We start from the raw sequence: 17,949 nt of genomic DNA on the forward strand, positions 1-17,949 counted from the left end.
GTAATGCATGCATTTTGTTATTCCATTTGTGAGTTGGGGTATGCCCGGCCACCGGTTTCTCCCACACCTCCTTGACCATGTCATGGAAGCCATCCCAAAGCAACCACCCAAGTTCAAACTTGAACTTGCCTCTATGATGGTCGTGGCAAACCGGTAGTTAAGAGACTGGGTGCGTGGTCTGATATAGCCTCAATACGAGGTAAAGCACGAACAGACACCAATGGAAATTTAGTTTTCCTGTTTCTGTAAGCTGATACACTTTATCAAGCGTTTTCATGTTTGTTGAATCTGATGTTCACGCTCTGGAACAAGAGCATATGCTCCATTATAGTTCCACTGATGAAAAAGAGAAACTGAGCGGTACAATGTTCTCCAAGGAGGCAAAGCGAGAATAAATTTTTGCTAGGTCAATAAATATAGTACTAGTACTAGTAAACAGAAATCCCACAGGTTAACCAGCTAGCATTTGCTGCAGTGCAATCTATTTTCATTTCTCATTGCTCTCCGCCACCTAGCTTCAATAAGACTGGGGATACATCCTAGCACATCACCACTGATAAACTACTTCCTCCGTTTTTATTTACTCTGCATATTAAAGTTAATTGAAGTCAAACTTCGTAAAGTTTGACCAAGTTTGTAGAAAACAATAGACATTTATCATAATAAATCTATACGATGTGAAAGTACATTCAATAATAAATCTAATGTTGTTGATTTGTTATTGTATATCTTAATACTTTTGTTTATAAACTTGGTCAAAGTTTGTAAAGCTTGACTTTGACCAAAGCTAATATGCGAACTAAATAAAAACAGAGGGAGTACAAAACAAATTTTGCAAGAGGGAAAGAAAGGCAGAGGGAATGGAAGGAAACATAGTTCGGTTGGTGTTTTCAAACCCACAATAATGCGAACTTATTAATTGTTATCTTACCTGATCAATTCAGTACCTTCATATTAATACTAGATAAGAGCAAAACCATGAATCGGAGCTGCTCCACAACGGCTGAGGGCAAGAAAAGCTCAAGCAACAATCTGGCACGTCCTTTTAACCGACTCAAACATAAATCCATGTTTACCATAAATACTAGTATCTGTTTCTGTGTAATAAACAAGTCGAGTTTTCAGCTTCAAATTCAACTTTAAAGAAAAAAGACCTACCAGGACTCGAACGCTGGTGGGCAGCGAGCTCACCTGCTCAGCTAGCCACCCGAGCGACACTCAGTCCTCAATTCAACTTCAAAATTTATATGACAAAATTGACAAGCAACTTCACATTCAAAGCATTACTAGAATACCATACGTTGATTTTGGATGACAGGAACATTCAACAGAAAAGTCACGAACGTTACATGTATCCTGATTATCAGGGCATGTTACAACTGAGACAGGCCAATAAAGCATCTCATAAGACAAGCAACCATCACTTTAGAAACACACAACATGGCGCTATTCCAGCCACAAGGATAATGAGGTGCCAAAAAGAATATTCAAGAACATCCTGACAATTTTTGAACTCACCGAATCGCGACAGTGATAACAGGTGTTTCATTTATACATCTTATAACATTAGTTTGCATGTAAGCAACAGTACAGTTTGATATAGAAGGTGCATCCTCTTGCAAGTTTGAGGATATGGTAAAACTAGCTTTTCACCTAAAGTTCTTGGCACACAGAAGCAATGTTTCCCTTGACGACATCAAGCGTAGACAAGGAGGCCCATCAGAAGTTGCCTGCGGATAACACCAGACATAGCCTAATCAGCAAATTGTGTGGCATGGTTTGCAGTTCTAGTTGCAGGTTTATGATCATGGAAGCTACATATACTCTATATTACTCCCTCCGTTCCTAAATATAAGTCTTTTTAGACATTTCAAATGGAATACAATATACAGATGTATGTAGACATATTTTAGAGTGTAGATTCACTCATTTTGCTCCGTATGTAGTCATTTGGTGGAATCTCTAGAAAGACTTATACGAGTATTTGGGAACGGAGGGAGTAGAACACACCGGAGCAGTGTGCTTTAGCTCCCTATTATGGACAATCATCCTTACAGGTATACAAAGCCTGAGATCAAATAAATACTTCTGGAGTCTAGACACAAAATAACGAGGAGCCTTGATGTTTCGATTTGCTAAATGAATGCCATAACTGATCCTCCAATTTGTCTGTTGATTATACTACCTTGCAACAGTATTTTTCCGAGAATGATCATAGATTGGGAACTCCCAAACATCTAATCTCAAAATCAACCACAACAAATCGACCAACAAGCATCAACGATCCCCAAATCATACCTATCGAACCGGAGCTCAGCGGTGGTGTCTGTGGCCGTGGTCATGGCCGTGGGAGGAGGAAGAGCAGCCGCCCTTGCCGCCGCTGGTCCCCTCCCCGGCGTCCCCATGCGGATTCCGGCGGCCGCCGTCCGCCTCGTTGTCGCTGCAGTCCTCGTCGAAGGGCACCTCCTTGTGGAAGATGCAGCACTTTTTGGAGCTCTTGCGGCCGAGGGACTCGTTGTCGACGGTCCCCTCCTTCCAGGACACCTTCTTCTTCGCCCGCCGCTTCAGCCGCAGGACCACCGTCTCCGGCGGCGGCGGAGCGGCCGCGGGGGCGGAGGAGGAAGGGGAGGGGTCGATCGTCACGGTCACGGATCCGGATGACGACGACGACGACGGAGGCGGCCCGCGGGTAGCCATAGCGATCTGCGATTTCTCCTCGTTTCCTTACTCTCTCGCTTGTCTAAACTTCCCCCCCTTTCGTTTCCCTTGGATTTTTTTTTTCGTTCATGGTTTGCGGTGCCCCCTTGGGAAATTGGAACGATGGAAGTCCGGGCGTAGAACACACTTTTTTTTTTCCTTTTGAGGGCGTAGAGCACATTTGTCTCCCATTTGATTATACTGTACCAGTTCGCCACGTTTCTGTCAGAAATTCCAACTTAAAACTGCACGAGTATTAACAAAAAAAATAAGGTTCGGAAATTCAATTTGGCTTCCGAGAGCACGTGCTCCCCGGCCCAAAATTAATTTTTGAAATGTTAAAAAAAATCAAGGCAACATTTTTATTTGTTGTTAGTCACATCCAAATGCTACCTGTAAATTTTGAGGCAAAAAGATTAAGCATTTTGGCATGTGTAAAAAAAACACCAAATGCTAAAATATTATCCCAAATTTGTTTTTTTCATCGACGAAACACTGCTATTCCGTTTTATATGAAAATTGTCAAACATACTTGTTGTTTAGAGATAGAAGTAAGAATGAATCAACCGCATCAATTCCATTGATAGTCACATCTTATATACAAGGGGAGAAGACGCATTGCAAGGGACGCGCCCGAGAGTGGGATGTGTGAAAACGCCGTGACGGCCGCCGAACTGGTAACCGTACGTGCGCTATGTACAAGTGAGGATTAACCTCAATTACATAAATAATTTAATCCTAACACTCCCCCTAATCCTTGCTTATCCTTGTGACTGATCATCTCTGGAATTATCCCCTTCAAAAACCCTGCGGGAAAATTTAAGGAGAAATATACAATATGCCATAAAAAACTTCTTCCAAAAACCCAGTGGAAAAATAAGAAGAAAATGGCACATTACAATGTTTGTATTACTATTGCCTCATTAAAAACCTTCTATGAGAAACCATATAGGAAAAACTCATAAAGAAAAAGAGTGCAATATCAAAAATCCAGAGATTCCGAACAGGTTGTTGTTCAGGAGTACACTCCCCCCTGAACCTTGCAAATAACAAAGTCATCTCATATCAATTCCAACAACATATTTCTGGAATGAAGAACTTGGTAAACACTTTGTGAATAAATCATCAAAATTATAGCGTGACTTCATTTGCAAGTTATTTATCTTCCACCTATCTTCAGCTCATGTGGAATAGAATACTTTTGGAGCCATACATATTCTAATGTTGCTCTTTATAACCTTTCTGCATCTAGTAATACAAAGAACATTATCTTCGTAGATAATGGTGGGTGATTCCTACCAATCAACCCTACCTGAACTTTCAACAAAGTTAATCATTCTGAGAAGTCACATACATCTACGTGATGCTTCATACAAATCGATGATTTCAGAATGACTAGTGGATGCAGCCACTAAAGTTTGTCTTCTCGACTTCCAAGAGAAGGTCACGCCTCCATTCAAGGAGACAAAAACTAGTCTATGATCTAGGATTATGGGGATGAAATATATACCCAGCATCACAATATCCAACCATGGTCATATCTTAATTTTTTTCATAGAACAAACCAAGATCTATGGTGTCTAGAAGATATCTAAAAATATTCTTCACACCAACCCAATGCCATTTAATCAGTGATGCATTGTATTTAGCCAATAAAGTCACTGCTAATGATATACCAGGCCTGGTGCAGTTTGCTAGATACACCAGTGCTCTTATTGCACAGTGATACGGAAATTCACGTCCGAATATCTCTTCATCACTGCCATTAGGCCTTAATGTGTCCTTATCTCTAGTAATCCAGAGATCTCAAAACCATAGTTCTTTAATGGATATGACTTATCCATGTTGAACTTTCAACAATCTTTTGGATACATGTAGACTGATGAATAAGTATTCCTGAAGGAATACGCTCAAGTTCCAAACTCAACCAAAGTTTGGTCTCAACCAAATCTTACATCTTAAACTCCGTCATAAGATGATTTGCTTGTCTCATGTATTTCTTGTGTAGTTCCAATGATATTCAGATCATCAACATACACATAAACTATACAAATCCTTCTTTGGATTCCTTGATGAGTATACATGAGCAACTATCATTGTTTGAGTAATCCTTCTAACAAAGGAACTCACTCAGTCGGTTATACCACATCCTTGCTGACTTCAAGTCATAAAATGACCTTTGAAGATTCCACAATACATGTTGTGAATAAATTCAGAATCTTAATTCCATCAAGAATTATCATAGAGACATCTGAATCAAGTGACTAATACAACTATGCAGTCACAACATCCATCAGTTTGATAAACAAATTCATTATTCACTGCCAGTGATATTAAATATCGGAACGTTATTCCACTCACAACAGAAGAACATGTTTCATCTTAAACGATGAAGGGTCTCTGCGTGAACCCATGTGCTACAAGCCTCGCTTCATGTCTCACCACCTCTTGGTTTTCATTTCTCATGAACAAAAAAAACCATTTGCTCCCCCGGGGAACAAATTCAGAGGAGTGGGTATTACTGATCAGGTCAATACCCCCTCTTCTTGAGAGCGAGTGCATCCTCAATTGCTGCCTTCCTTTGGATCAACTAAAGCGTTTTAGACACTCAACCATGCATGGAATTTGGTTCTAGATCCAATCCAATGTCTTTCGCAATTCACGAGGATAAATAAATATCGACATAATGTAGTCTTTATTATATGATTCTCCCGAATCCATATCCAGAGTGGAGATTTCATCATTACCTTTTGACTCTTTGTGATTTCCCACAACAATTGAGTCAAGGCCTTCCGATGTCCCAACACAAACATTTGTGTGCACACTCGTGCTGGGTCTTGGATGTGTCCAACATCCTTCAGGGTGTCTTTCAACCCTTGGTTGAATATCAACATGAAGTTGACCTGTAATTACTGTTTGAGGATTCCTCATTCCCCTTGGACGCTTCCATGAAGCCTTGTCCTCTTGTGTCTAGATTCCTCCCCCTCTTCGGTGGCCGAGTGGACCTATGGGTCACATCCACTCTTTCTGACACATTCACTATGGGAACATTTTACTTTGTGACACCTATAAACTTAGTAAATGCAACCGGCAGATTATTTGCGATACTTTGCAAATTGATAATCTTCTGAACCTCCAGTTTAGACTCATTCGTACGTGGACCTCAGGACTAGATGTCTATTCACATCTCAATCTATTTTCTGGCATTCAATGTGGTCCATATCCCCCCTAATGCCGAAAAATGTCCTGATCAAAATACAATCATCGTACCAGGCCATAAACAAGTCCCCTTCTTAGGACTACAGGTACTTTATGATTGATGGAGAATTATACCTCACATAGATCCCCAATTTCTATGAGGGCCCATATATGTAAGCTGCGGTGGTGAAATCGGTATGTATACCACACAACCGAATTATCGCAGATGGGAAATACTTACTCATTTCCACGTACTAACTGCAATAGGGAGACCATATAATATGCAGTTCGTCGAATTTGTATATGCAGTACGTAAAACTGCAATGTCCCCAACTAGATGTTGGGAGATTACAATTCTGTAGGAGCAATCTTGCTATCAACTTATCCTCTTGACAAGTGATTCCGCAAGACCAATCTGGGTATGTACACAAAGTACCAATAGGCTCCACAGTTATGCCTCAATATAGGCAGTAATCATCAAATGCTCACGAACTAAATTTCGCAGCATTGTCCATTCTGATGGATTTTATCCCGTGCTAGGATTGATTTGCTCTCAAATTAATGATCTGAGCAATCAACTATGCAAAAGCATGGTCCCTTTATAATAAGACACACATTGGACCATCTCACTGATGCATCCAAGAACACTATAAAATATGTGAATATCCCATATAACAGTTGAATTGGATCACATATATATCTCCTATCCAAGGAAATCTAGTGGCCCATCCTCTTTCATGAGATAAGATGGCCTTGTGATCAGTTTCCTGGTTTGGACACATCGTGCATACACAATTCAATGAATTTAGAAAATTCGCACGGTTAGATTTGTGTCCAATTGGACCATCAATAATTTTCTCATCATCACAATACTAGGGAGACCCAGGCAATGTTGCCATATCTTGAACTTATCAAGATTCTAAAAAATTATATTATACGCCAAATGTGTATCTAATTTAATGTATGTATAGTACAATCCAAAAGATAGAGAAGACATTTAGTTTAGGATTTCATTCAAAACCCTTTTGCTGAGTCATGAGTAGGCTTCCAACCTCACTCGCTTTATGTGTTTCAACATAGAAACCATTGCGGATATCCTTAAAACTCAACAAGGTATGAGTAGAATCTAGATACATCAATGCACCCATGATTACCATGTAGTACCCATAGGGAGTGTAACTGTGGCTTGACCAGAACCAACAATTACCGTATCACGACCACAATTTTCATGACACTTCCATTACTCTTATCAAGAGCTTGCAATGGAAACACTTATTCTCCCAAAATATCGTGTTAGTAGACCCAGTTTCCACTTAACACATTTCCTTCTCAATTGGATTATTTCGTTAAGTTTCTAAAGAGAAAGAAACCAACTTCAACATATGATTGAACTCATATGGACATAATACATACACCATAAACTATATATGTTAGAGGACATACCACAAGCATCATGTCTGATGACATAGCTATCATATTATGTTGATGGACATAATTCATTTTACAACATGTAATATGTCTATAGACATCATTACAGTGCTTGACAAAAGAGATTGAATCCGGTCTCCATATATGTCAATAAAATTGAAGTCCACTAACATGTCATCGATACTCAATAGTGGACCTTCCTTTTTCTGAGTATGATCCTAGTTGCCCGTGTTCCCAGGAACATCTGGGAACTTTCAACCATTGGAAAATCATTGTTATTGCAAGTGAAGTGAGATTCACGCTTGTTCCCATGGGCCTCTTGCCCTTAGCCAATTAATGGATGTACAAATCCACCAAATGCATGGAAGTATCACATTTCCTTGCATTGTGAGTCGTATAACCACATGTGTAGCGACCGAGGCTACTGACCTTGTCATTCTCCAAGAAATGACTTTTGCCCTTTTGTGCTCCATTCATATTCTGCTTCTCATCATGTCTTCACTTTCCTTCACCATTGACAAAACAATTCAGTCAAAATCCTCATAAAAGGATTAAAAGTGGAACACATTTCATCGATGAGATTGGCATCTGAAACCGCACTATTGCAGAATCTCAACTCTCGGTTGATTTTGTGCACATTAGAGTTGTATGTTGTCACTGACTCAAATTCATGGAATCGGACGAGCATCCATTTCCTATGCACTTCAAGCATCATCATCATCATATATTGATCACATTGCTCCTCAAAAGAGCTCTAGGGTACCAGATACCCTATTATTATAGATCATGGTGCAGTGAAGTGCAATGTAACATACTTTGCTATAGTGACTATAGCCGGAGTCCCTGAGCGGGTGTGGTTATGTGGGAACTGAGATTCCGGGCCGCCAAGTTAATCTTGACATTCATTGCCTAGATTTGATTATTGAAGCCATCAATGGCAAACACAGGAAAACAGTTTCTTGGATATGTCCAACCTATCCTGCATGAAATCATCATGCTTATTAATTTACTCCTAGGTAAATTCTCAACATATAGTGATTATAAATTCGCCTAATCTCATATGTTGATTTGGTAATGCGCTTTATAATACAGTAAATATATCAAATAAATTACTGTAAAAACACATAGTAACAAAAACTGCATAGCTAGCAGCTATAGCAGAAAAGAATAATGAGGTAAACAAAACGGTCAAGGACCGAGTCTGCATACCCCAAACGAGTGGGCATACGCCACTTTTTTTGCATTTTCATTTTTTTTTCTTTTATTCATGGGCCTGTCTAGTCCACTCGAGCGGCTGTGGATGTGAGCGGTTAGGGATTCTATCCAACCGCCACCATGACACGATCCTCCCGATCGAGCCACCGCACAGATCGGGCGCCAGCGCTTGCGAGTTGTCGGCGTTGCCATACCGCCACACGCCGCCGACGCGACACTGCTGCAGCCCGTTTTTCCAACGATGTTTGTTCACCGTGCGGCCAGCAATTTATGCCTTGCCGTCACACTGTTCGGTGCGCTGCCGACGACGCCGTGCCCTGCCGGCATCCATTTCTGCCGATGACGCATCTTTGTGCGTCACCGCACATTTTGTACTCACCACGTGCGCCGTGCCACGCAGCCAGCCATGGTGTCGCATCGCCTTGCCGTTGTGTCTCTCAACCCACAGCCACTCCCAGTCGCGTGCGCCACCGTCGTCCTGCGCAGCCGCGCCGAGCCTTGCCATCGGTTCATGAAACGCCGCAGCGTCCGGCCATCGCATCGCGTAACCGCTTGTCTTGCAGTACGCGTGCACTATCCATGTTGTCGCCATGCCGAGCACTGGCCATTGACGTTGAGAGCCTCGTCAAGAGGCCGCGTTCGCAGCCGCCTCCTCGCCTTGCACCTAGTGAGCGCCTCCCCGACTTGTCGTTCCATCGCTAGGTCACGCACGCGTCTCCAACCATCGGTGATGCCGAGAACGACGACCGGGCGATGGTGCTTCCTTTCTTCCCGTGTATACGCTCGGACAAATCGATTTTTTGCATGAGTACATGAACATACAAGAGAAACAATCAATTGTTAAACGGGCAATTGTTAGTCATGAGATGATCAGATTGAATATGATAACTCCAGATCCATGCATGCTCCCGTGGCCGTGGGCAGCCTGGTGCGCCTCGCGTCCAGTGCCGATGGAGAGGCACTTCTTGTCCGTTCCACATCGCACAATAACGCTCCGCCACGCCGTTGGTCGATGCGGCGCCGCCGCACCCGGTAGTCTTGCCGTTGTTGCACAGGATGACTCCGTTGGAACAAGGCGGTAGCCGAACGAATCGCTGCTCAGCGCCGTTCGCTGAGTGGCAGTTGCCCTTGCGCCGGGAGCCCGGGAGGCCTTGCCGCCAGGGTCGCGCACCGCATCGGTCGTCGCCCTGTTCCGCGCTGGGGCCGAGCCGCCGAGGGCCTTCCTCGCCGAGACCTAGACCAGGGCCGCCGGGGATCGCGCAAGGCATCGACGGGGTCTGCGTGCGCCAGCGCCGCCAGCCTTCTCTTTTCTTTGTGGCCTAATTGCTCTCTGTTAGGGCAAAATGCTGATAACGTGTTTAGAGACAGAAGTAAGAATGAATCAACCGCATCAATTCCATTGATAGTCACATCTTATATATAAGGGGAGAAGACGCATTGCAAGGGACGCGCCCGAGAGTGGGATGTGTGGAAACACCGTGACGGCCGCCGAACCGGTAACCATACGTGCGGTATGTACAAGCGAGGATTAACCTCAATTACATAAATAATTTAATCCTAACACTTGCGACACTACCACTAACATGCATAAAAAGATCAGTTTTTTTAAAAACATTTAATATATGTTTTTTGCATTACTGTTCACCTAGAAGCATGTGCTTCCGAGAGCCAAAATGCTCAAAAAAAAGATACCTTTTTTTAATGTAACACAATAAAACTCCCTCCAATTCTTCTTACTTCACATATAATCTTTAGAGTCGTAATATTATTGGTGTTCTCGGCAAGGCCCATCTCTCCTAATTGCGATCTAAAGTATTCTGGTGAAACCATAGACCCCGTAAGCTTATGTACTGTATTCAAGTGACTGGGAGACTTCATGTCCACTACATTTTTTTATATTCTTCTCGTTAGCCTCGATTACCCGAGAATCTTACACCGCTTCTACATCGAAGTATACCTGGCCATCCGTCGGGCCAGGTTGGGCTTCGGGCCGAGCTTCGGGACGGGCCTAACAAAGCCCGAAACAGAAAACCTAGGCCCGAGCCTGGCCCAAGGCGGCCGTCGGGCCTAGTTTCCAGGCCCAAACCCGGCCAGTCAGTGAAAAAGTCCGTCGGGCCTCAGATCAAGCCTCTTCCCTAAAACGCAAGTATGCAAGCCTGGGGCCCGGCCCGATGTGTCCTTCGGGCTCAAAACTTAGGCCTGGGCCCGGCCCTGTGTGTCCTTCGGACTCAAAACTTAGGCCCAGGCCCGGCCTGGCGTGTCCTTCGGGCTTAAAACTTAGGCCCAGGCCTGGCCCATGGGCAAGATCGGGCCAGGTCGAGTCTGGTATCCCATGGCCAGGTATACACCGACGACACACTTGGTGGGTGTCGGTGCCAAAACCGGCGGATCTCGGGTAGGGGATCCCAAACTGTGCGTCTAAGGCGGATGGCAACAGGAGGCAGGGGACACGATGTTTACCCAGGTTCGGGCCCTCTTGATGGAGGTAATACCCTACGTCCTACTTGATTGTTCTTGATGATATGAGTATTATAAGAGTTGATCTACCGCGAGATCAGAGATGCTAAACCCTAGAAGCTAGCCTATGGTATGATTGTATGTTGTTCTACGGACTAAAACCCTCTGGTTTATATAGACACCGGAGAGGGCTAGGGTTACACAAGGTCGGTTACAAAGGAGGAGATGTACATATCCGTATTGCCTAGCTTGCCTTCCACGCCAAGTAGGGTCCCATCCGGACACGAGACGAAGTCTTCAATCTTGTATCTTCATAGTCCAACAGTCCGACCAAAGGATATAGTCCGGCTGTCCGGAGACCCCCTAATCCAGGACTCCCTCAGTAGCCCCTGAACCAGTCTTCAATGACGATGAGTCCGACACGCAGTATTGTGTTCGGCATTGCAAGGCGGGTCCCCCCCCCCCCGAATACACCATGGAAGAGTTTGAAATATAAGGATAGTGTCCGACCCTGCAAAATAGGTTCCACATACCACCGTAGGGAGAATAATATTTCCACAAATCTAATCTACTGACATGTTTTGATAGCATGATATCACGTCACGGCCCGGTCATTATTTGAACCGTTTTTCTTAACCAGCTCCGCACATAAAGCGAGGCGGTTTCCTTGACACGTCTTGTCAAAGAAGAGATCGTGTCCCCCTTATCACGGGATTCTCATTAATATAAATGTGGGTAACCCAACCGTGCTTGCTGGTATGACTCCTAGATCTTAGGTAAGTCTCAAACGGCCATGAGGAGGACGCCTGATATTCACCCTCTTTATAAAGGGGACAAAGATTTTTCTTTTTTTCCTCCCGCGCTCAATCGAATCCTTCCCCGCCTCGAGTTCTAACACCCAAAGCTCAGGTCAGGTGCTTCGGACCTTCAACTATGTACGGATCCAACCTTCAAGGTCGGTGGATGCCTTCCTCCGTCACAGAGGAGGACATCAAGAAGTTGAGAGAGGCCAGGTATCTGACTGCCGAAATTTCGCATAGGCTGCCCGCCCGAGGGCAGGTCGTCCCTACTCCCGAACCCAACGAGAGCGTTGTGTTCATCTCCCACTTCCTCCGAGGACTAGGCCTCGCTCTGGATCCCTTTATTAGGGGTCTCATGTTCTATTACGGGCTGGATTTTCATGATCTGGCCCCGGATTCCCTTCTTCACGTCTCGTCATTTATTGTCATATATGAGGCCTTCCTCCGCATTACCCCTCACTCCGGCCTATGGCTCAAGACCTTCGATGTGAAGCCGAAGATGATCGAGGGGCAGCATGCAGCGTGCGGAGGTGCTTTAATAAGCAAAATTGCTGACGCTCCATGGCCAGAGAGTTCCTTTCCAGAGGTGTCCGGATTGTGGCAGCCGGAGTGGTTTTACGTCACAGCTCCCCGAAGTGCCAAGTGGGTAGCTGTCCCCACCTTTCGTTCGGGCCCTTCACCACAGCTGATGTCATGGGTCACCAGGGGGCTGAGCTGGGGTCCAACAAAGGACGTGCCAATACTGCAGAGCTGCCTCCAAGATCTCTTTGAGAGAGATTTCAGTCTGGTTATGGTAATGCAAGTTATGCCAGTTCATCGAATCCAGCCTTGCAAACGCCGACCCTCCGCATGTGGGAGTTCAACCCGGAAGGACCGCGTGCTATTCAACATTTCCTCGGCATGACGCGTGAAGAGATGTACAAATCGTTCTTCGGACCTCAAATAGAGTGTCCGGACACCACCGAGGATGCGGGCCTGAGCTGCAACCGCCCCGCTACCCAAGTAAGTAATCCCATGCCGAACCTGTTGTCCTTTTATTCATCATGACATCATTCTAAAGAGCCGCCTTTTGACCAGGACTAGATTACAAAGGCGATGATGATCAGGTGTTCGGCCCCCCTTCTCGAGGGCTTGGACAATCCGGTACTGGACAAGATGCTCGAGCCGGCGCCTTATCCAATGTCCTCAAAGGAAGATGATGGGGGGAATAAAGAGGGTGAAAGTGGGCCTCACTCGCTACTTATTCCAACCGGGGGAATGAGCACCTCCGCGAGGGAGGACAATCAAAGGGAGGAATCTGACATTCTCTCCCCCCGGGGAAGGAAGAGGACTACCTCTGAAGATCTGGAAACTAAGGTTTCCAAACGGGAAAAGAAATCTTCATCAGAGGGTCCTACCTCGGAGGGTTTTCTTGCCGCACAATGTCCGCGCGGGGATCAGCCCTCTACCAAGCTGTAAGTAATCGAAAAGTACTTAATAGTGCAAACATCCTACCATACTTCTGAAGACAATAACCGATACTTATAAATTGTAGTCCGGATCGTAGCCCTTCTCGACAGAGTTCATCTTCGGGGGATCTTCTTCCGGAAATGATGGAGAGCGAAACGCCTCCCCCGGACACCCCGCCTCAAGAAGCGGGCGACCTTGAAGTGTCATCGCGAAGGGTATCCCCGGATCCACTAGGGCCACAGGACAACCCTTTGGCTACCCGGAATCCCAGTATCCGGCTCCTAAGGAGAGTGACAGCAAAGGTCCGTACAGTGTGCGGTCGGACGCGCTGAAGGATCTTCTGGGGCAAGCGGCCGTCTCGGAAGCGCATCGTATGCTAATGGGTGCGATAATTGAAAGGATTTTATCCGCTGAAAGCGGTTTGCATGAAGCCTTTATGAGTCTGCTGAAAGGCTTCGAGGTACGTGAAATAATGTATGTTTTTAACAGTACCGTATACGTTAGGTATGCCCTATGCAGATAGTAGCCCCTGAGACTCTGGTTGTCGTCGAAAACGGCGGCAAACAAAGGATCATAGTCCCAGGTAACAACCAGACCGCCTTTATGTGCAGGTGGCTGAAGCTCCGGTGGCTAGCCGGACTGATGGGTTTGCCGAGCTAAAGCGGCAACTTGATGCGGCAGACGCTGACATCGTGCTTGTCAACAAGCGGCTTGATGAGGCACAGGGTGAGTGATTTTTCTGGTGATCATCACATAATAAGAGCAGCATGATGCCAGTATCTTTAATGTGTTGTGACTGCAGATAGAGCTACCACCGTGGAGACCCTTCGGGCGGAGCTTGCCTGAGCCAAGGAGCAAGTAAGGAGTAGCAATGCGGCCGCTCTAAAGGCGGCCGAAGAGTTAAGGGCCGAACAGGCCGCACATTGCGAGAGCAAGGAAAAAATAGCCAAGATGGCTGTAGAGTTAAAAGATACCGCTGACCGTTACCAACTTCTTGAAGAAAAAAACCCGGCGAAGGCGCCGGGCCTGGAGAAGGCCCTGGTGGCTGCCAAGGAAGCCCGCTCCAAAATTAGAGCAATGAAGGAGGAGCTGTAAGTGCATCTAGTGCCACCCCTAGTTGGTTTTGGAGTATTGACGACAAACCTGGTTGAGGGACTAATGTGTTTGTGAGAATTGCAGCATAACACAGGTAGAAGTCCCTCGTTGATTCGGTTTTCCTACCGAAGATGACCCCTAAAAATGTATGAAGACATTGAAGTCAAAGGTGGTATGTGAAGACATTCACATTGAAGACTATGACAAGAGAAGACATCGCGTGAAGACTATGGAGCGCGAAGACTTAGTTGTTTCGTCGTTCTTTTTCTTCTTTGTTGAGTCATAGGAACTACCGTACTGTTAAGTGGGGTCTAAGTGAACCAGTCAGAATGACTGAAGTGATGCTTAACCAAAATCCTATGTTTTCAAGCGAAGACTATGATAGCAAATCTTATCCAGAGCTGGATAAGTCAGCTTTGCTTGTAGCTCAAGTAAAGTTGCCGTGTGTGTTTGAAATCTGACCATTGGAACACGTGTCAGTTCCTTAGTGACCCAGGGTCATTTTGGACAAATCAGGTTGGGTTGCCTAGTCGCTATAAATAGCCCACCCCTTACACCATAAATTGGTTGGCTGCTCAGAGTTAGTGCACGGCTTTTGTCGTTTGAGAGCAACCCACCTCGAAGCCTTTGAGAGAGAAATCCTTGCGAGGACAAAGCCCTAAACACCCAGAGCCAAAGAGTGTTAGGCATCACTTAAGTCTTCCTGTCTGTGTGATCTGAAGACTTATTACACTTGAGGATTGTGAATCCTCCAGCCGGTTAGGCGTCGCGTTCTGAGCATCCAAGAGTCATTGTGAATCGCCGGTGAACGAAGTCTGTGAAGGTTTGGAAGTCTACCTTGAAGACTTACCAGAGTGATTGGGCGAGGACTGGGTGTCCTTAGCTCAAGGGGAATAAGGTGAAGACACGGTCTTCTGAGTTAAATCTCAGCCTCCCTAACAAGACGTACAATTGTCACATCAACTGGAACTGGTCCAACAAATCATTGTCTTCAACGAGCTACTGGTTCTATCCTTCCCATCTCTTTATTTACAGTTGGTCCTTGTGAAGTCATTGCCTGTCTGCATTATCTTCTGTCTTCACTGAGTGACTGCTTGTTCTGATTGGCTTCATACTATCTTCCATCCTGATCCATACTGCCTAGTTGCTATTAGTCTTTGTGCTTTCACTTCATTGAATACTTGGCTATGGCTTGCCTAGTGTAGTCTACCTTCCGCTATATGGTAATAGGTTTATTTCTATCGTTTATCTTCGAAACTTCCATGTTTTGAAGACTTTCATAAAAATCGCCTATTCACCCCCCCTCTAGTCGATCACTAGCACTTTCAATTGGTATCAGAGCAAGGTACTCCCTTGTTCTGTGTGATTCGGTTTAACCACCTGGAGTTTAGCTATGTCGACTGCATGGATAATCAAAGTCTCCGTTGCGTGCCCCGTCTTCGATGGAACTGAATATCCCTACTGGAAGAATAAGATGCGCATGCATCTTGAAGCCATTGATGTCAACCTCTGGTATGTCGTCAAGAATGGCGTCCCCAAGGCTGGTGAAGGTGTCACCGCTGCTGATGTCAAGAAGTTCGTTCAACTGGACTCCACTGACCAAAGGGCAGTATGACTGTGTGAGTGCTCTGGAAACATCTAAACTAGTCTGGGATTGGCTCGCCAAGGTCAACGAGGGCGTCTCAACCCAGAGAGATCAAAGGATCAGTGTCCTTTGCAACCTCTTCAACCGCTTCAAGAGAAACGACAATGAGAATGTTCAGCTCACGTTTGATCAACTCACTGACATCACAAATGAGCTTCAAGCTCTCGGCGCTATTGAGATCACCAAGCATGAAATCGTCAAGACACTCCTAAGATCACTTGACAGCTCGTTTGACACCCTAGCCCTGATGATTCAAGAACACCCTGACTTCAAAAGCCTCGATCCGTCTGACATACTTGAAAGGCTCAACACACATGAGTTTCAGCTTTCTAAGAAAAGAGACATCTACGATCCCAACTATGGGCGAACTCGTGCTCTGAAGGCAAAAGTTGTTTCCTCATCTGAAGAAGAATCTGACTATAGTTCTGATGATCCTCAAGACATTGGAAAGGAGCTTGCTATGCTTGTGAAGAAGTTCTAGAAATTCACCAAGAAGAAAGGCTTCAGAAAGTCCTCACGATCCAGCTCAAGAAATGATGAAGCTTCTGCTCATGACTACAAGAAGAGAACATGCCACAAGTGCAAGAAACCTGGTCACTACATCTCTGAGTGTCCGCAGTGGGACAATGAGAACAACAACAAGAAGAAGAGCAAGGAATATGATTCTGACGACAAGAAGAAGAAGAAATACTCAAAGTCTTCTTCCAAGTCTTCCTCAAAGTCTTCATCACACAAGAAGAGCTCATCTGGCAAGGCTCATGCGTTTGTTGGCAAGGAAATGGATTTAGAGGAGGAGTCTGCTTCTGAGGAGGCAGAGGTGGAGTCTGGGAAGGTGTCCGATTCTGGCGTTGCAAGTCTGGCTACAGCCTACATTGCCAAGTCCATCTTCAACACTGAAGACAATGACTTCATCACCAACGCCGATGCTGATGATAAGGACAACTCCGCTCCCACCTACTGCTTCATGGCACGCGATGCCAAGGTAAACTCACGCACTACTCACTATCAAACATCCAGTGAAGATGACTCAGATTTTGGTTCCAAACCCAGCTACAAAACACTTGCTAAAATTGCAACTGGACAACAGAAAGCTATGGAACATATTCAAAAACTATTAGACAAAAGCGATGACCTGTTAGATGCTGAAATGACTCGATCTCAGTCCTTAATTGAAGACATTAAAAATCTTCATGTTAAGTATGAGGAATTTGAAAGTCATCATGAAACACTCTCAACAACTCATGAAAAGCTTTCCTATGATTATCTTCAAAGGAAGCAAGATCTTGAGAAATTGAGAGCGGCTCATGAAGATCTTCAAAAGGAAAATGACTCACTTCGAGCCAAACAGATCAGTTCCGCTCAGGAAGGATTTTAACCACCATGTCTTAAATGCATTGAGCGTGATAACACTACTTCTGTTGCTGGATGTTCTACTGCTGCTACTATTTTAATATCTTCAACTGTTGATGTGGTAACTAACCCCTCTGCCGAGGATACCACTGCTATTGCTGATGAAAATGCTAGGTTGAAGACATTGCTTGAAACAGGGATGTGCAAAAGTCTCAAAGGGCATGAGACACTATGTGATGTCCTCAAAAGGCAGATCCTGAACCGAAACCCTAGAAAGAAGGTGTTGGGTTCAAAAGGAAAATGAATGCTGATGGCTCTTACTAGAAACCTGAGCAGTACCCCAAAACCACATGGGTTGCTGCAAAGGAACCTTCAGTGGATCCATCCATCCTATCTAGCTTCACTTGTACTAATCCCATTGTCATTGATGAATCCTTTGATGCAAACTATAAACTATTTAAGAATCAGAATGATGAAGTGTTTGCCAGGTATATTGGTACTAACTGCAGGAATGGGCCACCTATGAAGAAAGTCTGGGTGCCGAAAAAGTGTCTGGAGAATCTTCCTGTGAATGTCGTCATGACACCACAAGTGAAGAAGACAAACCCTAGACCA

General features: G+C 44.9%; 1 protein-coding gene across 1 annotated transcript; it reads right to left on the reverse strand.

Moving 5' to 3' along the window:
• Positions 1–1,340: 1,340 nt before the first annotated feature.
• Positions 1,341–2,832, reverse strand: LOC119354833 (protein phosphatase 1 regulatory subunit INH3-like). The gene is made up of 2 exons (XM_037621580.1): positions 2,299–2,832; positions 1,341–1,730 (listed from the first exon to the last, which is right to left on the reverse strand). Exon 1 carries the CDS (start codon positions 2,695–2,697, stop codon positions 2,314–2,316), a length of 384 nt encoding a protein of 127 aa, XP_037477477.1. The 5' UTR covers positions 2,698–2,832; the 3' UTR covers positions 1,341–1,730; positions 2,299–2,313.
• Between the last annotated feature and the right edge of the window lie 15,117 nt (positions 2,833–17,949).

This window comes from Triticum dicoccoides, chromosome 2A, assembly GCF_002162155.2.
Source record: "Triticum dicoccoides isolate Atlit2015 ecotype Zavitan chromosome 2A, WEW_v2.0, whole genome shotgun sequence".
Classification (NCBI taxonomy): domain Eukaryota; kingdom Viridiplantae; phylum Streptophyta; class Magnoliopsida; order Poales; family Poaceae; genus Triticum; species Triticum dicoccoides.